Genomic DNA, 25,138 nt, shown 5'->3' on the forward strand with positions numbered 1-25,138 from the left:
ACAGGGGATAGCTGATTGGATGAGAAAGACGTTGACTATTAGACACTACATGCAAAGGTATCTACAACAGACGCAGTTCCGTGATCTTGTCTTTGAGTTTGGGCTATCTTTATTAACTCTGCGATTTTGCTGAGATTTTGTTGTCCAATTGAACTTTATTAATTTTGCGGCCTTGTGGCTTTATTGAACTTTGTATCGTTAGCCTTTGTTGTTAAATTATTGGGGGTTTATGGTTGCTGCTCTCTCAGATTCTATTGAGATGTGAGAGTGATGATTGAGTGAATTGATGGAAGATCTAAGTTGCAGGACTACGGTCAGAGAAAGAGATGTGTATGTATGTATGATGTGACCACGTGATCGTACTTGTGATATTGTCACGCTTAGCAGATTCACCCTTTGAAGATGAAAAGCGTAGCCATATTAACTTTAACAACTCAGCATACTGTAGGTTTGGCGATAAGCCATTCCATCAAGTTGACAGTCTTATTTTCAGCCTATATTAAAAGTCTATTGCAGTCTTTTGATTTATTGGCTGCAACTCCATAAGAACAAGTGACTCAACATTGTAATATAAAACTCAAATCATGGTTGCCTGATCACTTTCCACCTCTGGATAAATATACTTTTCAGCCCTCATATCAAGTTTTTCTATTTTACCTATAAAACAAGATTCTCGGCAAGGGTTGATCCTTCTCTTTTTTTTTTCTTCCGTACCCCAATCCTTCCAAGTTCGCCGACTCACCTCGACCTATCAACAACCAATCTTTGTCGCCATGTCGTCAGATTACGAAGAACCGAAATTACACCCTGGGCCACACTTGGAGCTATTCAATCCAGTCCCGGAACCACTCCCGGAACCTGACAGGAACCTTCATAACTTTTCCTCCCTTCCTCCTGAGCTTAGGATTATGATTTGGCGCGAGTCTCTCGCCTGTGAGCGCTTAATCACAATAGGTCGGCGGCCATATTTGCGAGCTGCTAAAACATCGCCCTTGATTACTACTACCTATGTGGTTGGAATCCCCCAGTACTTGGGATTGCACCCAGCTCTTTTTGTTAACCAAGAGTCTCGAGAAGTCGCCTTGTCATACTACCGCATTCGAATCCCGTGCATCAGCCCTCGTTACAAGCTTTATGAAGGGGATATGAACGGGATATTCTACTTCAACCCCGACTACGATACTGTCTTAGTGTTTAGGGACGATTGGTCGGGTTCATGGGCGAATGAATTTGTCAAGTTCGCTCAGGAGGTTCAGGCTGCTGATACCAAACAACTGGGTCTCAGAAATGTTGCTTTCCACGCAGTGCCACGGCGATTGCAGACTATTGCGGCACTTGAAAAATTAAGACAGAACAACGCGCTTAGGCAGGTCATGTCTGGGCTTCGCAGTGTCATGTTTGTCCTAGCCGTATATCGACGAGAAGAGTGGAGCTCACGTCGAGCCAGCAGCTCTCTAAGATATAAACGCGGTATCCCAGTCAACGGTATGCAATACACCTGCTTCCAAAGAGTGCCTCAGGATCCAAGACCTAGTATCCAACAAGATTTGAGACACAACTTTGGGCAAATACGCGAAAACGGTTCCGATTTTGAACAGCTCCTGGATATTCGGTCATTTGCATCCACCTGGATCCATCTTCGACGTACCTGGAAACTGGAGAGCCCATGCGAGCATAAGTTTAGTCTTACATCCCGTATGAGGTTTTCTTGCGAGAGAAGTGACATTCTGTGGATTCTTAAGAACGACAACCGCATTTGGCAGAACTCCCTTATCACGCCAAAGAGGAAGGGCTTAATACCGAAAGGAGAAGAAACAGTCGAAGAGTTAAAGACAGCTCCTCAGACAGCTATTGGCTTCTGGATCTTCCCCGTGGACGCACTTGGACTGACACCGCCTGTAGGGGCGCCTGGCTATACTGGGGAGGAGTCTGAGGTGCTCGATCTCACTGCATACCACCCGGAGCTGGCACTATCTGACATTGACTAAGACACACATCCCAATTCTCTGGGTAGTGTATTACGAGACATTGTCTAACTAGTCTTTGAGTTTCTGCTATTTGAGCGTCCTGAAGTTGCAATGTTGACCGACAAGATTCGCTAAATTCACTCGGCCAGCAACGTAAGTGATGAGAAAGGGAGAATGAGGTAACGCATTGGACTAAATAATGATTTAGAGACATTCCAGATGACGGCATGAATATTCTGTTGCCATGGGAAACTGCTTGTAGCAACAGTTTGTCATAATCGCTTTACATCAAGATGCAGTCTAATAAATTTATGAAATTACTTGTGTTGGCCCAATAAAGAAGTGATTAAGCTGAGTCAGATTGGTGGAGACTTTATGCAGGTTATGTGGCTGTGTTGACACATGAGTTCCTCTTTGCGCAGTCGTCAGGCTCCAACACTTCAACCTCATCTTGATCGCAATTATGGAAGCCGTGGGTCTCGTTCTCGGTGTCGCTGGTCTTTTCAGCACATGTATAGAAGCCGTGGAAAAGGTACAGTCCTATCGCTCCTTCGGACCTGATTCCAGCACCATAAACACTCGATTCCAGACTGCCAAGGTCCTTTTGGAGCAGTGGGGACGCAGTGTCGGGTTCGAAAACGGCATCTTGTTAGCAACGCATAACGAAAATTTGGATGACCCTGATACCGTGGTTGCTGTTAAGGACGTGTTGAATATCATCAAGAGTATTTGTCAGCTCGGCAGTCAACATCGCGCAGCTAATGGAGCCAATGGGTCTTTGATTGCTGGGAGAAGGCAGAAGTTGAAATGGGCATTTGGCGATAAAGAGAAGCAACAAGAACAAGTTGAGCTTTTGGAGAGGCTTGTTGAACAGCTGCGGCACTTAGTTTCGGAACATCATCTAGATCCCAAAGTCTCTCAAAGCCACGCCTCAATTGCCGACATCAAGTCTATTCTCAGCCGAATCGAGAAAGAAACACGAGGTAGGGTGCAGACAAAACCTATCAAGCAAGAAACTAACGTGACAAAGGCGAAATCCGAAAAGAGGTACTTTTATGGATTGGCCACGGGCCCACCGATCAGCGTTATCACGATTCACTACAAAAGAGACATGCCGAAACATGCAACTGGATTTACGATCGAGAAGCCTTCCAGCGTTGGCTAACTCCAGACTCTGGCTCTGGCCTCCAAGCTTTATGGATCAGTGGCCCTGCTGGGTTTGGAAAGACTGTCCTCGCTGCAAGTATAGTCAACCATCTTTCAACCACTCTTGACACGCCTGTAGCGCACTTCTTCCTCACATCCGAGTCGAAAAGTCGGGATGACCCATTCTTGGCTGTACGAACCTGGATCGCACAAGTCATATCTGAGCATCAAGGTGCTTTTCAGTGTGCTCATCATGCCTGGGAAGAGGATAGAGATCCTATTGCGCCCCGGGCAATACACCTGAGACTCCTGGCGCAGATCGCACAACTTATTCCCGGCTGTGCCTTTGTCATTGACGGTCTCGACGAATGTGTCAATCTTCACAACCATAACGCCTCAGCAACTGCATTTATTAAAGCTATCAACGACGCCTTGTCAACTACGTCATCAAGATTCTTGGTAGTCAGCCGCGACGACCCTCACATACGCCACGCAACAGCCAATAATTTCAATGAATACACGATTCTGTCCAGCGATGTTCATGCCGACACTGTTTCTGTTTCTCAAGAGATAATTAACAGAAAGCTGAACAAGAAATCCGACGAGTTTCGTAACTCTCTCTCTGAAACTATGGTCACGCGATGTGAAGGGCAATTTCTCTGGCTACGGCTTCAAGAAGAATCGTTGAGAAACGGAATGAACATGAAAAAGCTCAGGAGTGTCGTGGAGAGTACTCCTCTTGGTCTGGAGGCACTCTATGAGCGAGAATGGAGCAGAATAGTCAAATCACCTGACTACGACAGAATAATTTCCCTGCTTCGATGGGCGGCTTTTGCAATTAGACCATTGAACGTAGCCGAAATAACTGAAGCCGTTTTGATTGGCGATTTTGAAGATTTTCCTCTGGATGATCTACCAGATGAGATTGATGATGACTACGTGGAAACGGAGATAGTTGGCCTATGCGCTCCTTTGATTCAGATGATTCATCGGTGTGAAGACAAGGGAACGGGTAGCTTAGCTGCACGTCAAACCGTGCATCTGGCGCACTTCTCTGTCAAGGAGTTTCTACTCACACAACTTCCTGCACCAGGAGCAATCCAGGCCAACACAAGCTTGGTGTCTCAGTATCAGCACACGCTTCTTGCGACGGCTTGTCTGCAGTATATCAATTTTGAAAATACATGGGCTGATACGGCTGATGATGTGACTCCCCCAGGAGCAGTACTAAGAGGCTACGCTGGAAATACCTGGAGGCTGCACTTTAATTCTGGGCTGACCAGCGACGAGACAGCAATGAATCTTGTCACTGCATTATTCGATGAGGAAAACTCGGTGTGGGGTCGCTGGCGGTCGTGGTATCACATGCAACTCAGTAACATTGTTGAACAAGGCAACGCCAATGTATTCACAAGGTGGATGACTGAAAACTCTGGTCCGATATCCTACGCGATTATAATGGGACTGGACTTTATAGCCGATAAATTGATTCCCGAGTATATTTCCGGCGTGAGGGATATGGCTGACGTTGATCGTGTGGCACTTCTTATCTCACGGGATTTGGGACGACAAAATATGCTTGAGAAGCTCCTTAAGTCCGGAGTCAGTGCCAAAGCTGCGGAGCCAGACGGTACAAGTATCTTGTATCTCGCAGCTTGCTGCAATTCCTCTCAAGTGGTGCAGATTCTGATTGACAGAGGAGCCGATGTGGCAGCAACCAACAGAAAAGGCTTCACGCCATTGCACGTTGCGCGAAATGCGGACATAGCGAGAATACTTATACAAAGTGGTGCAGTTGTCGATGCCCGAGCAAATGATGGTCGCACACCGCTGCATCTAGCAGCTGACTCAGATATTCTTGAAGTCATTGATATCCTTTTGGACATGGGCGCCACAGTTGATGCTCGGGATGAGATGGACTTCACCCCTTTGCATTCTGCTTGTGGTAGTGGTTGCCAGGAAGCAGCAAGAAGACTTATAGCCAACGGGGCTTCTCTTGTGGGTGCAATTCACATGGCATGTGCAATGGGCCATAATAAGGTTGTGCAGATGCTGGTTCATGAAGGCGCCTGTATAGAAGAGAGATGGAAAGGCTCAAGTGCAATTCAATTGGCTGCATGCATGGGAAAACTCGAGACATTTAAGCTGCTCCTTGACTTGGGAGTAAACATACATACAAAAGATGAGTATGGAGATCGTACTTTACATCTTGTATGTCGGAGGGGTCATACACAAATCATCAAAGCTCTGATTGACGCGGGGGCTGATATTGAAGAACTAAATACCCTTGGCTTCACCCCGTTGGCTGTTTCCTGCTTTTATGGACACTTGGACGCCGCGAATGCTTTGATCGCTGCCGGGAGTCAGCTTTCTAGCATTATCAAGCCTCATGGCGGGATGTTACTTGGGAAAGCAGTTGAGATGGACTATACGAAGATCGTCAACCTTCTCATAGACAACGGGGTAGATATAGCGGACAGAAACGAAGATGGGTGCCAGGCTCTCGATATTGCGGCCTCGCATGGACGTACGAAACTGGTAAAACAATTTATCAGATTGGGGGCACCCGTTTCGGGTGCTAACAAGATTGGACGGACATGTTTACATCAAGCTTGCCTCCGCGGCAATCTTGAGACTGTTCGGTTACTGCTTGACGCCGGCTCCGATCTGTCTTCCATTGACAATAGAGGCTTCACATGTCTCCATTTAGCTTCCTTCAGTGAGAGCATTGAGATCGTGAAAGATCTTGTTGCGAGGGGTCTTAGCATCTCGAAGAAGTCATTTAAGGGATCCACTGCTTTGCATTGTGCCGTTTCTGAAGGAAGCGTCGAGATTGTCAAATATTTGCTTGACGAGGGAGCCTTGCTAGAAGAAGTAACGAATGATGGACATGATACTATGGATATCGCAGTGTCCCGAGGACAACTTGACATTCTCGAGTGCCTCATTGAAGCTAGTCCAGAAGGCACCATCAACAATGCTCGCCCAAACTTTGGAGGGTCTCGACTACACATGGCCACATATGGGCATCATACAAAGAGCGTAGAGACACTACTTTCTATCCCAGGTATCGAACCAAACAGGATTGATAATTCCGGACGTACCGCCTTGTTGCTGGCCGCTAGAGAGGGGTTTGATGATATCGTTCAAATCTTGGTTGACGACGCCCGAGTTGACCCAAATTTGATCGACTGGTTCGGTTCAACACCACTTTTCGCTGCGGTCAGAAATAACCATGTAAAGGTTCTTGAGGTACTACTCAAGAGCCCAAAGATCACTACAGACATAAGAGATGGATATGGGATAGATCTCTATTGGTGGGCGGAGAGGTTTGAGAATCCCGAAGTGCTATCTATTTTACAGCAGTATCTTGGGGAAGATGAGATCTTCCCTGACGACCCTGTTAGCCCTGACCTCGACATCAACTTGACACCTTTCGACCCTGACTTGCACTGCTGCAATGCTTGTTTGATCAGTACACAAGAACCAGGACTATATGAAGATGGCGATTTGGAATTTGTTTTCTGTCCAGATTGTTGGAGAGCGCAAGCATGGGAGATATATTATGAACGCTTGACGGATGGTCCGTCAGCTGCCCTCAATCATAGTTCAGGTGGTGCTGGGCAAGATAATGGGTAATACATAGGAATTTGACAGGAGGAGAGGTTCAGGAAAAGTAACTAATAGGATCTTTCAGTAGGCCACAGTTTCTTAATCACATCATCCAGGACCATCGGATCCATGATAATACTCATTCGGGCTGGGCTGTTAGTTGCGCCAGGAACTTCCATAACCAGACACTTTGTCATTGCCAAACCGTGACCAACTTCATTCACATACTCTTGAGCATTTCGCACTCCACCAATCAGACTTCCTAGCAATTCCTCCCATCGACTTAACTTGGTATTCGTAAGTCTTACAGCACTCATGATTTCTAAGATCGCTCCACTTGGAAGACGGAATGCCCTTTGCCGTCCCGTTTCAACAACCTGTGCATCATAGAGCTTCATCGCGAGTGGAGCAACCATCCCAGCCTCTATGTCCAAGACAAGCCGACATCTGTCCGGGTTTGAGGGAAATGATGCGAAGATTGATGCCGTGAAATTCTCGTTCCGAACAATCATATCACCGAGCTCTGAGCCAAAGACCAACGGTATCTTGCTGGCATTGGGGTATGCGTAGTTGTGTAGCGAGTCTGGGTCAGGCGTCCAAGGGTTTGTGTTTTCGACTATCCGGGGCCATTCAACCGGCTTGTCACGGGCTGGGTAGTAGGCTGTACTCGCATCACCCGTTTGGGGGATGTCCGAGACAATGCTGTGGAAGTTGCGTCGATCAATTACGCTCGTTATGTTATCGTAATTATGCAATGGCTGTACACGTGGTCGCTTTCGGGGGCTGGGTTCTGGTAACGGCGAAGATGTTGGTGCGGGTGGAAAGTCATGTATACCTAGTTGTTGCAGTTGAGCTGCCAAGATTAGAATGTTGATTCAAGGGGGGGATGCAATGCTACGCACAGCGTCGTTGTGATCCCCGTCTAGCAGTCCAGAGCGTGTTTTGCAATCGCATGACTAGAGTTGGCTCCACTGGTACGCTTGCTACACGCCCCGCGATATCAGAGACGATGTCTAGAGGTAGTGCAGAGAGGCATTCGAAGAAATAGCTGAGTTTATCACCGTTCTTGGTGACTAGGAAATATGCTAACCAAGGCCAAAATCCCCGTTGTTTGAAGGCTTTGGAGATGGGCTCCGAATGGTCTGATGCAGAGAGTGCTTCATCGAATCCAACAGGTGCTATGAATGGAGGGTTGCCTTGCGGTGTTTGCAGGCACGCTGAAAGCTGTTGGGTAATCGTGTCGACGTCGAGGTTTTGAGCCAGAGCCCGAGGGGTCCGTACACCGGGCGTACCGACTCCGGCGATTTCCTCATTGGGAGAACGGTCACTCATCTCGTCAGGTAATCAATAATGGAGGATATCGACAAAGAGCAATGCACACACCCACGGGTTGCTTGCGCAAGAAATCCTTTAACCGAGGGCACAAAAACAACGCGCGTGGTCATATTGACCCTGACTGAGGGGAAATCCACTTGAGAGATATCTATTGGCTGGAACGAATGATCTGTTCTACACATTCAACAGGGGATGGGCATACTTAGTAATATTAGACTGGCTACCGCGGCCAAACGCGGCGGATCTAGATTATGCACCTCGCCCCCAAGGATCCAATCACTGTAAGTGCCCAATGGACTACACTATACGTCCTTGACTTCATGATCATGACAAGAAGAATTTTTAAATGGTGATTGTAGGCTGTGACTGCAGCGTTGGTTGCTTGAACGAGGGGTCACTTGGTGACGTGGCATGTCAGGGTGGGATATACTGGGACGTAGTTGGAGGAGGACGGCCTACCTTATCCCTGTCTGAGGCGCCAGGGGATAGGGTTTCCATCTTCAATTACACTTTTTTGAGCATCATGACTCCAATGCCCTCACACATGACCTTGTTTTTTTGCCCTTGCCCTACTATAAGGTTCATAAGGGGCACAAAATGCGTTGCTTCCATCCGGTTTCTTTCCTCTTCCTTCCACCTACATCAATATATCACAAAACCACACACAATAACCATACACAACAACTGCACTTTAAATAATAACCATAAATAACAACTACAAGATAGATCTCGAATAGACTCTTCAATAAGCTATCATCTAGCCTAATCACAGAAGGGCTATAGCTATCTTCTTTAGAGATATCAAGATATCTCTTAATAGTTTCTATCTATAAGCTTATAATACCCTTAAGAATATAGCCGCCTTTAGGTCTCTCGACTCAGCCAATAACCTGATCGCTAAGATATACCATTTTAGCTATATAGCCTTCTGGATATCTTTAATCGCCCACTATAGCGGTAGAAAATAAGATGCCCTATAGAGGGCTACTGAGCTTCAGGTTGCTATTAGGAATAACGATCCTAGCTATGAGAGGGACTATAGCTATGAGGAAGTTGAATTGATCTGGGCTATATTCTGTCTGAGGCGCAGTATCATGCTGGGGCATCACAGCTCGCCTTTGATATTGGTTGTAAATGCACATTGATGGAGATTGTGTTGGTTGGGTAACTTCCTGCCTGCAGCCTATTTGATGACAAAGCACGGCATTTACAGTAAGGGGAACAAGAGACATGATTCATTCAACAGAAATGGAATGTATAAATGTTAGCTCTGTGGTGCGTTGATATCCAATATCTCCTTATCATCCATCACACACATCACCATCCTAGGTTTATCATCCTCATACTACACTGGATGATAAAGGTGGTGTGGTAATGTGTTTGATGGGTGGTTATGTTTGTTTTATAAAATCGCAGAGCAAGAAACCTCAAGCTTTAGCTTGCCGTTAAGTAACAGAAGTAGGTTTGTCCTTTGTTGCTTCACTATGGAGAGATGCCAAGACGATATATCTGATGGAAACAGTAAAGTAGGAGATCGGGCCTCAAAGCAGTATATTCACTTCATTCCCTGGACTTGCCTAAATAACCACAATTTATAAATTCCCTTACCTTGATAACAGGTCCCAGCTTATATCATTGCCTCAGTTATATATATTTCCTTTCCTTTTCTTCTTTGTGTAAGCTAGGAGTTACTGTTAATGTTCATGGATTTACAGATCTCAATGATGAGGCAAATGAACTCATTTGGTAATTAGTATTTATGCTTATTACTTCCTTTCTTCTCTGCCGCAGTCTTTCCCCTTGGCCTTCCGTCAGGATTCCTCGGCATTAAATCAAGTCCTATCTTATTACCTTGTGAAGTGATGGTAAGAATAATCATAGAAATGGCAAAGGTCCAGACAACGAAGATAAAGAAAAGAAGTAATACATGTGATTATAAACTACCAGACGATAAGATATAGATAACAACAAGAAAAGCAGGTTGAACCAGCCGACAAAGACCCATCCTCCTCAAATCTTTGGCAGTTTTTGGCCAGACTCGACTAAAGAGCGAAGCTCCGATTGGTATCTTTTCTCATCGACAGCTTTCGTTTCAATAATGTTATTGGCATCTTTATGCCAGAAGCGGAACAGTTGTCTCAGTTTTGAAACCAACCCCTTGTTTGATGAAAACATGGGCATGATATGATCCTCAAAGAGAAATAGCCACAGGTTCACAGCCTCTATGCAGAGCCAATACCACGTCCCCTTTGACTCCCATGAATCTCTCATTATCTGTGCGATCGGAATGTCATGTTCCATCTGCACATGTTTCATTTCCTGATCCATGATAGACATAAAATCCTTTCTCGCCTCATCGTATTCATCATAGTGGTCGATTATTTGTTCAGTGCTGCGTTTTATGATCCAAGTGGGAACATGCATCATCTCCACCGGTATCGCACTGATCCATTCCAGATCAATTATGCAAGTGATGTTCCACTCCTCATCGACAAGAATGTTGCTTGCATGCATGTCGGTTGCCTGTAGGAAATAAGGACCGCTCCTTCGTTCTGGCAAGACAAAGAAATGTTTAACTACACGAAGTAGTGACAGAATGGCTATCCGGTCTTTGGCATCATCCGCGTCAACCACAGCATGTGGATTGTGTATCAGATGATTGTCGTGCATTGCCAGCATGTCAGATACGAAACTGTCTGTGTTCTGATAGGTTCGGTCTTCTGGGATTGTTGCCTTTGCTCCCTCTTGCTCGAAAACAGCCATAGTACAAGTTAGAGGTCGATTCGACAGTGCGATAGTGCAGTCCAGTGAGTTGAATCTGAACGATCCGATGTGCTGTTGTGGAATACGGGCGAGCGAGAGCATGGTTCGAGCCAAGCCTGTGAATAAGTTCTTGTGTCGTGTTGCATCTGTAGATTCGTTGAACAAGGTGGTTGAGAGCATTTTCCCTGTCTCGGGACCAATATGTTCCATAAGCATATAGGCGGTGCCGACAGCTGGAGCAGATTTTTCATGGATATAATCGGAGAGAATTGGATAGCCTAAGCATCTATAGATCCATTTCCAGGCCTTGCGCCAAAGTCTGGTATAGATTGGGGTCTGCTGGACGTGGACGAACTACATTGAAGAGGTGGAATTGTCAGAATGGATTTCACAAAGATGGCGAGCGGAGAATACTTACAGAGCTATCATCTGTAAAGCCAAAAGCGAAGAGCTCCGGAATTCGGATATCGGGGCAGTTTTGCTGCATATATATATACGTTCCCACTTCACAGCCGAGCTTCTCGTCATTTCTCCCGGGAGCCTGTTGTCCGGCAAGAGGAGGAACAGGACAGCGAAAAATGAGGCTCCTAGTCGAGTTACCCGCAGTGACTTCAACACGAACACAAACATTGAAGCAGCCATTCATCCATTGCTCTTGTGGGAGGACAATGCAAGTATCATCTGCCTGTAGTCGAAGATGATATTTGATCAAGGCCGCAATCGAATCCCTTTTCTTCCAGAGTTTGAGCTTGAATTTATATGCTGCGACTAGATATCTATATCGATGAAGAATATTGATTTCTGTAGCAGGGATTTCTTGTGACATTGCATCTAAATGAAGGGACTGTGGTTTTGTTGAAAGAAGTGAATGCAAGATAGAGTGAGATTGGATTGAGGTAAAGAAGGATGGTGTTCTTCGTCCCTAAGAGTTCTTGTCTCACCTCTTAAGTAAGGTCATAGACAAAGTAACAGTGTAGTTCACTTCGATGTTGATCAACTAGAAAAGGGGTCGGTAGCCATCACCTGACATAATGACTGGCTCAGAAGGGATCGCTTGTGGGTAGTCTATACTCTTAGACTTTTGGTGTTTACTATTCGTGTCTGTCCTGAAACCAACCGAGATGGGTACAATTCGTCTCCTTTAACAATATGACTACCGGACCACGCAAAATGAGTTACGTGTACCTCGATGTACAGGATCTCTCAACTGAAAGGTTGTAGTTGTTGGTCCCAACAGTGAACGAATTTAGGGTTTGTCAAGTTTGCTACAGGGGCCTGAAACATGAACCCTGCATGTTTGTCTTTGAATCATTGGTTTACCCGAGATTCGGGGTGCTCGGTCCCCTCAGGCTCAGGTTAAAGCACTGACTGCTGAGGATGGCGGCCAAGAATGGAAATACAGGAGGTGAAATTTTGTCTTTACCAAGTCAACTTGTACCCAGATGTGTCTTGATAGAATAGACCTGTTCTTTTTGAGCACTATGGTGTTACGTGGCGTCCTTGACTGACACTTATTCTTTGCCAGAGTTCCCTGCACAGCTCCCTTTTCACCGGACCTGTTGGCCAGACCACAAATGACAATATACAGTGTGCGTCTTTCCAAGTCGAAACTCTCGTATATTTCATCCAGCTCCGAATCAAGACACAAAGTTCCTGCAAAATAAGATCAAACTTGTCATCAAATTTGAGTGATTGTGCATGGAACACACTCAACGCGCACATGAAAGCCTTCCAAAACCACAGGTTACGCGTCTCGGTGTTCATACTATCAAACAACGGCGGCCCATTTTCCAAATCTCGTTTAATAATGTCGACTTTGAGATAATGCAGGACTCGTTGTGGAGGAAGACCTTGATTGCAGACGGCAAGAACGGTGGTGAGATAAAAGTCGACAGCGGAGCAGAATCCAGACCATCCTGACACATAGACAGGCTCGCCATGGGTCGGGAGTGGTATTTTATTTGAGAACGACTGGATGTGCGCTGTGATGACTGTATAGAGTAGCTTTGAAGGAGCTCCGCTGTTCCAAACATTCCAAGGCATGGGAATATCTGGATCACCACGATCTTTTGAGTTCGTCGGCATTGCAAGTTCTGTGATTGGTCGAAGTATAGAAATCGCTGGGAACATGTCGACATCTTTTGGTTCACGTCCTGGTGGAATTGATCCGAAGAAAAAAGGAACCATCCGAAAAGCCCGCAAGCGAAGTTCAGGGCCATTGGCCTCGCTGAGATGCATTTTGTGAATCATTCGACTTAGTTCTGGGTCCTCCAGTTCTGTGTCTGCTGGTTGTGATATCACTTCGGGTGGAACAACCTCGGCCAAGCGACTTTTGGTGCTGTGTATCATGTTGCTGGCTCTGTTTAAATGTGTTGTTAATATCAATTCGTTTTTCGCATCGTGTCGTAACACTCACACTACAAGGTAGCGATCCGTCAGCTCCAAGTCAACACCACAGTCACATTCTTGACGAAGGGCTTCCCGGTCCTTGGTAGATAGATAAATCGCTAGGCCATTTAGATGGGACTCGGCTACTGCAAAGTTACCAAGACAGCACTAAAATGATAGGCCACATTAGCGTCGAACTCATTATAGTGTTGAATGACAAAATACGTACCTCGACGAAGCAAAGAGTGCTAATGTATTTCGCACATCGCAAGATTTCCTTTGCGCGAGATGAGGTTGTAAGCCAAGTATTCACTTGCTTTATACTCTCGATCTTATGAAACAGAAATGTCGGTTCGAAAGCAGCAAGATCACCTTTGTTCCATGCATAATGAAGAGCTGATACCAGCATGGTATTTTGCAAAACTTCTGGATTGCGAGTAGCCGAGGCGACACTGTAACATCGTCAATTAAATTATTCTTTTTCAGACACACCATGACTGACCAATCGTTTGGGTTTACTGGCAAAGGCCCAATAGTAGCTCCTGCTTGTAAGACTGTTTTAGAACCTGTCAGCTGAGACTGCTTATCTGCGAGAGACTATTGAACACAAACAATAGTGGAGGAGCTCCTTGGACTTTAGCGGCATCTTGATTGGCAGCGCGTCAAAGGGATCAAGGAAGTCATATCCTGGCCTTGCAAAAATCCTGGCAGGTGGCAAGGATGTGGACTTTTGGACAACCCATGGGGTTTGCTCTCCGGGACGTGTAGCAGCCCTACGTTCGCGAAGGGGGAGGATTGGAACGTATGAACAGGCTAATTTTTTGATCACACAATTGTTACTATAGAGTGACGTTAGTTATCGCACGTATCTGAGTCCAGACTGTTTGTGAAACGCGGCGTTTATCTGGACCCATCAGGAAGATGATTTACCAGGATGGTCGTTTCTCGTCGCACCGGACACGCCTCGACCGGCATTGGACACAGCCATTGCGACTCCTTGTGCTGCTGGGTCGTGTTTCAGGCGGCTTATCTGCGGCCATGACTGACTGACGTCGGATGAAGCTAACTCGTGTCAGCTTGGAGGCGTAAGTGGGAAGCGGGGACAGATGAGGAGATGGATGAAAGAGGATGTCGAGAGAGATGCTAGTCCTGATATGGATAGGTAGCCAGCGAACAAGGTCAGTGGACGAATTATGATCAACATCCCCGCAATTGCTATCCCTGTTCCAACATGCATAATTCATTTTGAGGATTATGATATGACGTTGTCAATGTATTCGGCTTTTGATGATATGAGTGATTGGAAGTCCATATTTACTATGTCCAACATAGCTGTAATATGTCATTGACGTGACGAAGCTGAAATATCAGAATTCTGTATTCACAAGTTGAAGACAGTCAATATTCGCAGTGGTGTTTTGCGTTCATAACCAACTCACTCTCCAGTGGCACAATGCATGCATAAAGATATGAGATTCTAGTAAGAATTTCACGATGATGACTCAGGCGGTTTTACTGAACATGGTAGTTTCATCGGCCATATCGTCGGATGACGAGGTCAAATCAACTAGCCTCTACCCGTCACGGATGCGGGTAAACGCTGAGAGCCGATAGTCAGATATGCATGGTACTCAGAATCAGAGGCACTAACCTAATATATCATGTGACCATAGTACTTGTCTCATTCGTATTGAAGGGTAGTTTCACGTTGAGAGATTGAGGGAATTACAAACTTTCCAATAACACCCTGAGCTGGGTAGCGTCCCTGAGGACGGCTTCAGTATGAGGCATCGGTTACCAATAGTAAAACGCCTCTAGGGTACTTTCATAACTTAAGCATGATTCTCGTCTGAGTGGAATTGCTAGCGTTCTACCTAACGGTTAACGTTTCCTCAATAGCCGCATCCAGAACTCCCAGCTAGCCTCACGTGGTGGCCACAATAGTTTGGAATGTGAAAGTCATGGGACAATTTTGAACGCGATCCATGGAAACCCAACTCCATGCTTGGCTATCCAAGATCCAGACCTAGTAGTCAGGGAACAGTCTATAAGTTTAGCTAAGAAGGACAACTGTCTTGTGAAGCCTGTCGGACCATAGGCTCACACCATCTCTGTTAAGCTCGATAATCTGTAGGCAAGTGGGTCTGATAAACCCAGTAAGCTAAGGCAGGGGAACTACCGTGGCTGCAAGATCGAAACTTTATGCTGGTTGCAGGTCAGCCTCTGATCAGCCAGCTGACTACCGACCCGCCTACTAAGCGCCGCTGGTAGTTTTCAGCTCCTCCTTATCAAATAATAACTGTTTAAGCAACTTAACATATGAACTGTGGTAACCATGCGCAGAGAAGGCTGTCTAGTAGATAGCTGAGCTTATAGATGGAATGTATGATTCAACCGTCCTGTGTTGCTGTACAGACCTTGAATGTTGCGGTAAAGCAGGTACCCGCTGCAGATCTTTAACTCTCAGGATCATCAAATGAGGCAGTCTTACACCACGTGGAAGCAGTTTCCCATATTGGGCAAGATTTCTCCTGTGACTTTCCCATAGCGGGAACCTAGATTCTTTACCCAGGGACCCGTAAGACATGACTTGATCGTACCACCTGTCTATCGTTTTTAAAATTCGATTTCTCCGCCCTACATTCCCCAACTTCAGCCAGCCAGATTTGGGTCTCACCCGACAATGCCACCCTCCAAAAGGGCAATAGTGTCTCATTGTGCCAGCATTGGTGCCCTTTTCGTATCATCCAGCCACATCTAGACCAGCCACAATCCTTAGAAACAACCATATCGCTTTCTAGATACGACTATCAAAAGACTAGTCAAAGTTTCACGCAGTGAGGTTGCATTTTCAGGAACAGCCAGGCACAAGTGGGGAGGCTAAACCACCCGCTAACGAATGTAGATCGCAATTGTGAGCAGCGCCGCGCTATCCCCGTTTGCATGATTTACGCGAGTATAACATTGCGATCGGTTATATGCTAGACGGGAATGTAATACCATGGGTGAACCCGTATAAAGACCGTAGTCCTGGCTCTTCCTCGTCAATCATCCACTTTCCATCCCATCGGCTTCATCCTCCATCATGGTCAACCTCAAGAACATCGCCCTGGCAGTGACCCTCTTTCTAGGATGCGGTCTTGCTGTTCCTGCTCCAGCTGCCCCAGCTGCTGAACCTGGAGATATTATCCCAGGCAGTTACATTATCACCCTCAAGCCCGAGATTGATGCCATCATGGCCAAGACTCATCTGAAGTGGGTCGACGGTGTGCACAAGCGAAGCTTGACAAAACGTGAAGAGCTTGGTGTTGAAAAGACTTATGATAGCAAGTCTGGCTTCCAAGGTTATGCGGGAACGTTTGATAGTACAACGATCAAGTTGATCAAGCAAAGTCCCGAGGTAAGAGACTATGTTCCTTTGACATGACCACTGAACTAACGTGATACAAGGTTCTCGCAATTGAACCGAACCGCATCTGGAAGATCTCCCGCGTCAAAAAAGATCACAATCTCGAAAAGAGAGCTGAAGTCACACAGAAAAAGTCCACCTGGAACCTTGGTACCATCTCACACCGAAAGAAGGGCTTCAAGGAGTACATATACGACAACTACGCTGGCACGGACATGTACGCCTACGTCATTGACGGTGGAGTTCGTGTCTCTCACAATGAATTCGGTGGACGGGCCAAAGCCGCTTGGACCAACTGGAAGGGCGACAACAAGGATACCGACGGCCACGGTACCCATGTCGCTGGAGTCATTGCCGGGAAGACATACGGCGTCGCTAAGAAGGCAAATATCCTTGCTCTCAAGGTCTTCAAGGGTGAAGAGAGTGATACTTCTATTGTCCTTGACGCGTTTAACTGGGCGGTTAACGATATCATCAAAAGGGATCGCACATGGAGAGCTGTTATCAACATGTCTCTTGGAGGTGAAAAGTCTGTTGCTTTCAACAAGGCTGTTGATAATGCATCCAAGAAGGGCGTCGTCACTGTCGTTGCTTCTGGAAATGATGCAATCGACGCAGCCAAGGAGTCTCCAGGCTCTGCAGCTACAGCCATTACAGTCGGTGCTATTGATGAGAACTGGGCTGTCGCCGACTTTTCCAACTATGGAAAGACGGTTGACATCATGGCCCCAGGCGTGGGTATTCTCTCTTCTGGCTGGAAGTCTGACACGCATACCTTTACAGAGGACGGAACGTCGATGGCTGCTCCTCATGTTGCTGGTTTGGTTCTGTACGCGATGAGCGTTGTGGAAGTTGAGGGTGTTGCAGATATCACTGCATGGTTGAAGGAGCTTGCTACGCCGAAGAAGATTTCAGGGAATCTTCGCAGCGCACCAAATTTGATCGCTAATAACGGAAACTGGGTGCAGTAGAGAAGTTTGGGTTGGGGTTTTTATGTGTTTATTAGCAATGACTTTACTATTTCGTACATGTATTTCAGCTCATTCACATTTACTAGTATGCTAAGATCAATTATAAGTGTTCAAGATTTGATCTAAATATGCCATAACTCATATGTCTAATAAAACGCCAGGTGTCTAATTGCTAAGGATCAATGAACAACACTAGTCGTATCAAATCTAGATCTATCTTGACAGAAAAGCCTTTCATGGGCGACATGGTTTCCTGACAGTGGTCAATGTTGAGGCAGCCGGGATTGACAGTTGGCTGGAAGTCATAGTAGGAGCAACAGTCGTCGATGCCGAGTTGACGCTAGTATTTGAAGCAGTCGATGTAGAGACTTGAGATGCTGAAACATCTGTGGAGACTGTTGTGTCTTGTGAAGTCAATATCGTAGTGGTCGCGTCAGACTCCATGGTTGAAGACGTTTCACTGCCTGGGTCCGAGTTGGTCATGACGGTTGTCGTTGTGTTCTCAGTCTCAGTTGAGGCATCATCAGTCGTCGTGGGCTCCTCGCTTGACACTACCGTTGTTGTGGGCAGGTCAGTTGTAGTGGCTATTTCGGCGCTCGTAGATACTTCAGTGGATGTAGATACGACATCTGCGGTTGTAGTTGTCTCGGCGACTGTGGATTCTTCGGATGTTGACATAGCCTCGGTAGTACTAGTAGCTTCCTCACTATATGAAGTCACATCCGCAGTTGTAGTGCTATAAGCCTCTTCACTTGTCGTGGTCGCTTCTACCGGAACACCGTAAACGACGGTTCCGGAGTTTGTAATGAAAGGCTTGATGGTAGAAACAAATGAAGTTGAGCCAACCGTGGTGGTAGTCGTCTTATAGTTCAGTTTGATGTCACCAGCACAGTCAACACACGCTCCAGCCTTGATCATAAGAGCTGAATCCTTCTGTCCGTTGTTCGCGTCGCAAATAGCAAAGACCATTGAATGTCGACCCGGGGAAGCCGCAAGACCCATGAGGAGAAGTGGTGAGGAGTGATCATACATAGTCGAGCGGACAAACTCGGTGTCTGTTACGCCAAGTGGTTGCTGGAGATATTCAGAGTTGACAGTGATTCTGTTGTTCGATGTATCGACCGCATACTGAACGCCATCCAGGTAAATGCCTATAGTGTCCGCATTTTCCCTAAGTCAATCGTTAGCTAATGCCGAATAAGATAACAGTGAAGTTCTTACTGTAGATTCTCCGCGGTACCAATCACAAATTCAACTGCTAACCCGTTATACCCTTGGCCAACGACGATCTCAACTGAAAGAACAGCGCCGTTTGTGGTAGAGCCTGAACCACAGTATATCGATCCGTCTGTACCCGTATCGTGGTCTATTGTACCAGATGAATCTTTTGCGTCGCTGATCCAGCCAGTTGACAGGATTCCCCCAGACCCTATGCCAAAGGGTCCATTGGTGAATGTGCCAGCGCTGCCCTTGTTATAAGTTATGGTGTCGACCTGATAGTAACTCTTCAGTGAGGCGCCAACTACCGAAACGCCAGGCCCGTTGAAGACGGCATTGGCGAGCTGTATAACGTCGTTGGACAATACGACAGAGATTTGGGCACCCATATTGAATGATAATGAGGGAAAAGGAATGGCAGCCACAAAAGAGGAAAAGGGAAAGGAAGGGATTTGCTTGAAGTAGTTTCTTAGAGTGAGAGGCTAGATTGATAGTCCAGGCCCTATGGTCGAAAATAAAATTAAACTCGTTGTTAGTTGAACCAAAACAATAACGGAATTTCTTATTTCTCACTAGCCCGTCAATAATTGCCAATAGCACTTTTTTAAGCTTGAAGCCACGAATTTTAGTCAGGGGACTTGGGTCAGCTCAGCTCAAACTGTATGGATAGACTGGGCTGAACAGGTGTTGTACAACAAATCATGGTCCACTACCGATTGAACTAAGCTTAAACGGCTGCTAACTTAGAAGTTGGTGAGTCGCTTAGCGCAAGTGAAATGGATGTTTGCCCGTCGTTGACTTGTCCCGATTTAAGTAAGTAGGAATGATTTATTACTGAGTCTAAAAGGGATTAAGCTTAAACAGGCTAATCTAGTTCTCTATTGAGGATGAGATATGGCACTTTTGAAGTTTGAATGGTTTCTATGTACATGGTCGCTGTGTTTAGCCTACCTGGAGTTGACGTGTCTTGACCATGATGGTTAGTATGTTCGGACTTGATAGCAATGACAAAACTAACCTCGAACAATTTGCCCTGGCCATCAACAGCTTTCCAATTAATGTTACTTGCCAAGATCGTCAAGCTAAACAACATCAGTAAAACCCTCTATAGGACAGTACTCATCCTTATCCCATCAGTTCATGGTTCAAGGTGTGTAGGGTAACAACCGGAAGCGGCAAATGCTTAAAGTCCGAGCCTAGTAATGAGCTAATCCCAGTTGAAGCAGCTGAGAGACATTATTGGCTCATTCAGGCTTAACTCCATGACGATTTTCGGGTTCGGCCTCGGTCTATAGAGTAGACGTCAAAATTCCGAACGACACCACGGAAGTTTCGGAACTTGGGAACCATTCAAATCGCCGCATCTTATCAGATCTTCTCTCAATCATCCCACCTCACCTTATCAGATCTTCTCCTTAAATAGTCCCTCCCAACTTTTGTTTCTTTAGTACAGTCCTCATCATTACCCTCCAATATCGTGACAATGAATTTGAATGATTTGGACATTTACTGGGATATCCTCAAGACCGTTCTAGGCTTCATTGCAAAGCAAACGGTCCAGAAAGGACAGGCAATCGTCCATCGGTATACATACCGCTCCACCCCAGATCCACGCAATGTCGTCGTTGTCGGTGGCTCGTTTGCAGGATCGCTTCTTGCTCAACAACTTTCTCACACAGTCCCTTCGGGTTATCGGGTAATACTCATTGAGATGAATTCTCACTTCAATTACGCCTTTGCCTTTCCTCGCAATACCGTCTTCTCCGGAAGAGAGCATCACGCCTTCATCTCGTACGAGAACCTTGCCAAAGGAGCCCCCGAAGGCATCTTTCACCATTACTGTGACCAAGTTACCGACGTGACAGAGTCACACGTCAACACAGCTAATGGCATTTCCTTGCCTTATGAGTACCTCATCGTTGCAACAGGCGCTGCACAGCCACCACCAGCACGGCTGGTATCCAAGAACAAGAGTGACGGCATTGAAGAACTCAGAGGTTTCCAACAGCGCATCGGCAAGGCGGACAGAGTTGCTGTAATTGGAGGAGGAGCCGTGGGAATTGAGCTGGTGACGGAAATCAGAGAGAGATATCCTGGTAAAGAGGTGACGCTCATTCACTCTAGACAACGGCTACTTCCTCGATTTGGACCCAAGCTTCATGATTATGTCATGGCAACTCTCAAGAAGCAGAATATCGAAATCTTGCTGGGCGAGAGGCCGCCTTATCCAGATGATGCTGGACAAAGAGTCCAAGAGACCAGTCTTACCCTTGCCGATGGAAAAGAAAGGACCTGGGACTTGGTGGTATGTTGGACTAGAAACTATTTAGAATTATTACTGACCTTTCCAACAGATCCCTTGCACAGGTCTTCGTCCACGATCCGAACTACTGGCAGGATACTCCCCGAAGAGTATCGCTTCCAGTGGCGAGATCTTGGTAGGGCCGACTCTCCAAGTTGAGAATCTGCCCTTATCGAAAAAGAACATATTTGCTCTTGGCGATGTGGCCCAATCTGGTGGTCCGAAGCAAGCTCGAGCTAGTATCATGCAGATCGATATCGTGGTCAATAACCTACTGCGACTCATGAAAGGTAGCCCAGCTGAGGTCGAATACGTCCCTCATTTCTTTGAGAACACACTCAAGTTGACATTGGGAAAGGTAAGTCCATCTGTCATTTGATATCTCTTGTGCCGTGACTGATATTATGGTAGCGATTGTCTGTCATTTGGGCTCAAAAGGGCGATTACGAATGGATGAAAGAGTCCAAGAAAGAAGATGAGGATCTGAACGTCAATCAGACAAGAAGACAATTGAACGCAAAGGCGGAGGAGTCATGAGTATGAGATCAGAAAGACGTGAGGGATCACATTGTATAGATAGATTATAGTAGCAGGTATCAATAGTATTGGGTATTTAGATTGATAATAATTTACAGCTTGGAATCAACAATGGTCTCGCCAACGCGGAACTCAGCAGTGGCGGTAGTGAAGTTCTTGACATCGTCGTGAAGGTTCTTGGCGTCCTCGGCAGTGGCAGCAGCTTGGAAGTGAGCCATGCTCTCCCACTTCATGATGGTGTAGAGCTGGTAAGGGCTGTCACCGCCGAGCTTGATGACCTGGGCGCTCTGGAGACCCTTGCTTTTCCATGTCCTAGCGATGCGTTGTTAGCATCTGGGTTCGTGGTTGGTCATGAGGGTATGCTTACTTCTCGGCAAGAGGCATGTGAGTCTTGACATAGTAGTCGACATCAAAGTCGTGGCCGCTGGGGTACTGGATGATGACGGTAGCCATTGTGTTGGATGAGGTATTTATGTAGGGGTGATAAGTGTTGGTATAGAGAATGAGTTGAGTGATGAGAGAACAGCGAGGACTGGTCGGTGTTTAATATCTCTCGAGCTACGTTGCACAGATCAAGAATCTACTATCTGGATTAGTAAGATGGTAAGAAGATGGCAGAAATGCCGACAGTGTTTGCATGACAGAAATTGCATAGTCTCCCCGCTTCGGTATCGACGGAGCGACTGACAGGCCGTTATGATGAAGCTATCTCCACCTTGGAGGCGACATTCAATCCACTTTGTGCCGGGGCTTGCCCATAATGGCTCGTGTCCGTTAGCGGTCAAACCAGACCTCGGCTCGTGCGTGAGGCCGAGGAGTCCGCCGAGTCATGGCAAACGCGAGCTTCTACCACAACTTGGTAAGTTCTGGCAATGCATAGGTGAGCTAAATCTACTTACTAGTACCATATAACTACACGAAGGCATTTTCTCATGGATATCTTGACAATCCGCATGGACAGTGGATTCTCATCATGTCCAAGCTTGCTCTAATGCTCAAAAGGTATGATTTATGATGGAAACCTTATCTTCAGGCCCAAGCTCGCTCAATTGGGTTGCTAATTCCACCTTTTGCTTAGCGCTGAATCGCTGTTTGGTGCCATGAGGCTGTTACAGATTATATTAAAGAACAGTTAGGATAACGAACCTCACAGTCGTATATACAACTAGGAACTAGATAGCTGCTATTTTGGAAACCTTTGAATATCTAGAGAGTGATGAGAAATAGTAGAATAGTGGCTATGGCTAATGCAGGTACCCGATAAATATCTCAATGTTGAAGAATCTCCATGCCTATTCGCAGAGGGTAGCTTAGAATGACGCGAACCGAGAGGAACGTGAAGGAGCTATACAACATTCTTCCTCAATGTTAGCCATGAGACTATTCTCTATGTCATCTACCAAATCCAAACCCGACATCTCACCTGACGGATTCACAGAATCCATCATTTGATCAGTTGCTCCAGCCCTCCGGATGGAGCGCATGATCTTTGAACGAGCAGTTGCCTGGCAATATAGCAGGGTCTTGTTCCAAACCGCATCAGCAGTACTTTGAGTTTAGTACGAGCGACTTGGACCTTGCCTAGCTTGCAGTCAAGCCTCTGCTTGATTTGTTCCGGTTCCTCACCAAAGGGCTTACACATGCTGACCAAGTCTCTGTGAAGTCTGTTAATAATCTTAACAGCCTTTTCTATCTCTATAAGGTTCACATTTCAAATGCCCTGTCTATCCGGGTACCCGGCACTGATCAAATGGAGGGTCACCTCACATCATAAGGTTTGACAAGTCCGCCTGTTTGAGCGGACTTTATGCATGTTGGTACCAACATCACCAACAACATTATTGACGGACGATTTAAACCCAATCGGATGCAAATAATGTGGCCCACTATATCAGATCATAATCAGTTCCTCAGAATTATCTTCAAACTCCGCAATCTTTATGATTAAATGACTCAATATCAGGCTTTAGAATTGGGATTCCAGCTACAAGGTATGCGAATTCATAGGTGGGAACAGGAACCTGGCGGGTTCATAAGCTTTTGAGGGGAAACCACAGGTGGGACGTAACACATGGAAATGGCTATGTGTAATGAACATGTGCGTTTCTCGAATGCTGCCCCTCTTCTAACCTGCTTTATCATCTCAGTATCAAACCCCCAACTTGCCTCTGAATTCATAACATAAAATGTCTCCAACAAACAAACTCCAGGATAAGCTGGTTGTTGTCGTCGGCGGTACGTCCGGCATTGGCTTTGCCGTTGCCAAAGCATGCGTTGAACATGGCGCCAGTGTCATCGTCGCCGGCCGCTCACAACAAAAGATCGATGGCGCCATTGAAAGACTAAAGCCAGCTGCCGACGACCTATCAAAGGTTCGCGGGCATGTTTGCGACTTGTCTACACCCGATGTCGAAACGAATGTCCGAAACCTATTCGACTTTGCTACAAACAACGGCCAAGTCAAGGTACACCACGTCGTCAACACTGCTAGTCAAATGAGATCACCACTAGCTTTGAAAGACACAACCGCAGAGGATGTTCTCAACATCTGTCAAGCCCGTGTAGTTGGAGACGTCATTATCGCCAAGCTATCTCTACAATACCTTGAAGCGTCTCACACGTCTTCGTACACCTTGACTGGCGGCTTGGGCACCTATAAACCCGTGGCAGGTTATAGCGTACGCGACGGCCTCGGAGGGGCCAAAGATGCCTTGGCTCGGAGCCTGGCTTTGGAGATGAAGCCGATAAGAGTGAACCTGATCAACCCTGGAGCCGTACAGACGGAGCTGCTTGATCAGTTGGCTGGCATGTGGGGTGAAGAGGTGATGGATGAAATTCGCGGCAAGGCGGTCTTGGGGCGAATAGGGCAGCCGGAAGATCTGGCCGAGGCGTACCTGGGTATCATGAAGAATTACTTCATCACTGGCTCTATTGTTAATATTGATGGTGGGTACCAGCTTGCTTGATGTAAGCAGATACTGGCGCTTAGTCTTACTGTTGGATATACCTATGTTAGTGATTAGATATCCGTACCTATTATTTTTGATCGATCTTCAGAACTCATATTTGTGGGAGCTCTCAGCTATGCCCCGATGTCCGAGAAAGAATACGACCATAAATGGGAGCATGAGGAAGGTGATGGAGGCAAGACCACGCTTGAATACAGTTGAATCACTGTTTACTAAATGATAAGGATATGGAAGAATGATGCGAGGACTGTTGGTGGCGTCGGTGGCGTCGGTGGCCTCAAATGTTGGCCAACGACTACAACGCGTGTCTCTTGCGAAAAAAACGTGGCTATCGAAAGCTTTGTTCGCCAAAGAGGGTTTCGCTTGTATACCTGCAACATTTCCATGCAGTAGGCCGACCGTGCATCTCGGTGTCTCCCATTGGTTCTTGGCGTCGAGAAGAGAAAAGAGACGATGATTAAGATGTACAAGCATACCGACACTGAATGGAGGCCGCGGATTGTGGAATACGCGTCTGGCGA

At 46.4% G+C, this 25,138-nt stretch overlaps 9 protein-coding genes across 9 annotated transcripts; 5 read left to right on the forward strand and 4 right to left on the reverse strand.

Annotated features, from left to right (window-relative positions):
• Positions 1–773: 773 nt before the first annotated feature.
• Positions 774–1,988, forward strand: FPSE_03315 (uncharacterized protein; the record flags this gene model as incomplete). The annotated part of the gene is made up of 1 exon (XM_009256434.1): positions 774–1,988. The coding sequence occupies one exon, from the start codon at positions 774–776 to the stop codon at positions 1,986–1,988; it is 1,215 nt and encodes a 404-aa protein (XP_009254709.1).
• A 442-nt stretch (positions 1,989–2,430) lies between these two features.
• FPSE_03314 (uncharacterized protein) lies at positions 2,431–6,752 on the forward strand (the record flags this gene model as incomplete). The annotated part of the gene is made up of 2 exons (XM_009256433.1): positions 2,431–2,950; positions 2,998–6,752. The coding sequence occupies 2 exons, from the start codon at positions 2,431–2,433 to the stop codon at positions 6,750–6,752; spliced, it is 4,275 nt and encodes a 1,424-aa protein (XP_009254708.1).
• Positions 6,753–6,793: 41 nt separating this feature from the next.
• On the reverse strand, positions 6,794–8,057 carry FPSE_03313 (uncharacterized protein; the record flags this gene model as incomplete). Its single annotated transcript, XM_009256432.1, has 2 exons — positions 6,794–7,578; positions 7,628–8,057. 2 exons carry the CDS (start codon positions 8,055–8,057, stop codon positions 6,794–6,796), a joined length of 1,215 nt encoding a protein of 404 aa, XP_009254707.1.
• A 2,013-nt stretch (positions 8,058–10,070) lies between these two features.
• Positions 10,071–14,199, reverse strand: FPSE_03312 (uncharacterized protein; the record flags this gene model as incomplete). Its single annotated transcript, XM_009256431.1, has 10 exons — positions 10,071–11,177; positions 11,242–11,599; positions 11,765–11,820; positions 12,247–12,476; positions 12,533–13,182; positions 13,240–13,379; positions 13,441–13,663; positions 13,714–13,765; positions 13,824–14,024; positions 14,142–14,199. 10 exons carry the CDS (start codon positions 14,197–14,199, stop codon positions 10,071–10,073), a joined length of 3,075 nt encoding a protein of 1,024 aa, XP_009254706.1.
• Positions 14,200–16,296: 2,097 nt separating this feature from the next.
• FPSE_03311 (uncharacterized protein) lies at positions 16,297–17,591 on the forward strand (the record flags this gene model as incomplete). Its single annotated transcript, XM_009256430.1, has 2 exons — positions 16,297–16,611; positions 16,662–17,591. The coding sequence occupies 2 exons, from the start codon at positions 16,297–16,299 to the stop codon at positions 17,589–17,591; spliced, it is 1,245 nt and encodes a 414-aa protein (XP_009254705.1).
• Positions 17,592–17,825: 234 nt separating this feature from the next.
• Positions 17,826–19,198, reverse strand: FPSE_03310 (uncharacterized protein; the record flags this gene model as incomplete). The annotated part of the gene is made up of 2 exons (XM_009256429.1): positions 17,826–18,762; positions 18,813–19,198. 2 exons carry the CDS (start codon positions 19,196–19,198, stop codon positions 17,826–17,828), a joined length of 1,323 nt encoding a protein of 440 aa, XP_009254704.1.
• Positions 19,199–20,292: 1,094 nt separating this feature from the next.
• On the forward strand, positions 20,293–21,648 carry FPSE_03309 (uncharacterized protein; the record flags this gene model as incomplete). Its single annotated transcript, XM_009256428.1, has 3 exons — positions 20,293–21,114; positions 21,164–21,469; positions 21,523–21,648. 3 exons carry the CDS (start codon positions 20,293–20,295, stop codon positions 21,646–21,648), a joined length of 1,254 nt encoding a protein of 417 aa, XP_009254703.1.
• Positions 21,649–21,740: 92 nt separating this feature from the next.
• FPSE_03308 (uncharacterized protein) lies at positions 21,741–22,101 on the reverse strand (the record flags this gene model as incomplete). The annotated part of the gene is made up of 2 exons (XM_009256427.1): positions 21,741–21,960; positions 22,016–22,101. 2 exons carry the CDS (start codon positions 22,099–22,101, stop codon positions 21,741–21,743), a joined length of 306 nt encoding a protein of 101 aa, XP_009254702.1.
• Positions 22,102–23,834: 1,733 nt separating this feature from the next.
• Positions 23,835–24,614, forward strand: FPSE_03307 (uncharacterized protein; the record flags this gene model as incomplete). The annotated part of the gene is made up of 1 exon (XM_009256426.1): positions 23,835–24,614. The coding sequence occupies one exon, from the start codon at positions 23,835–23,837 to the stop codon at positions 24,612–24,614; it is 780 nt and encodes a 259-aa protein (XP_009254701.1).
• Positions 24,615–25,138: the final 524 nt, after the last annotated feature.

This window comes from Fusarium pseudograminearum, chromosome 3 (assembly GCF_000303195.2).
Source record: "Fusarium pseudograminearum CS3096 chromosome 3, whole genome shotgun sequence".
In the NCBI taxonomy this organism is placed as follows: domain Eukaryota; kingdom Fungi; phylum Ascomycota; class Sordariomycetes; order Hypocreales; family Nectriaceae; genus Fusarium; species Fusarium pseudograminearum.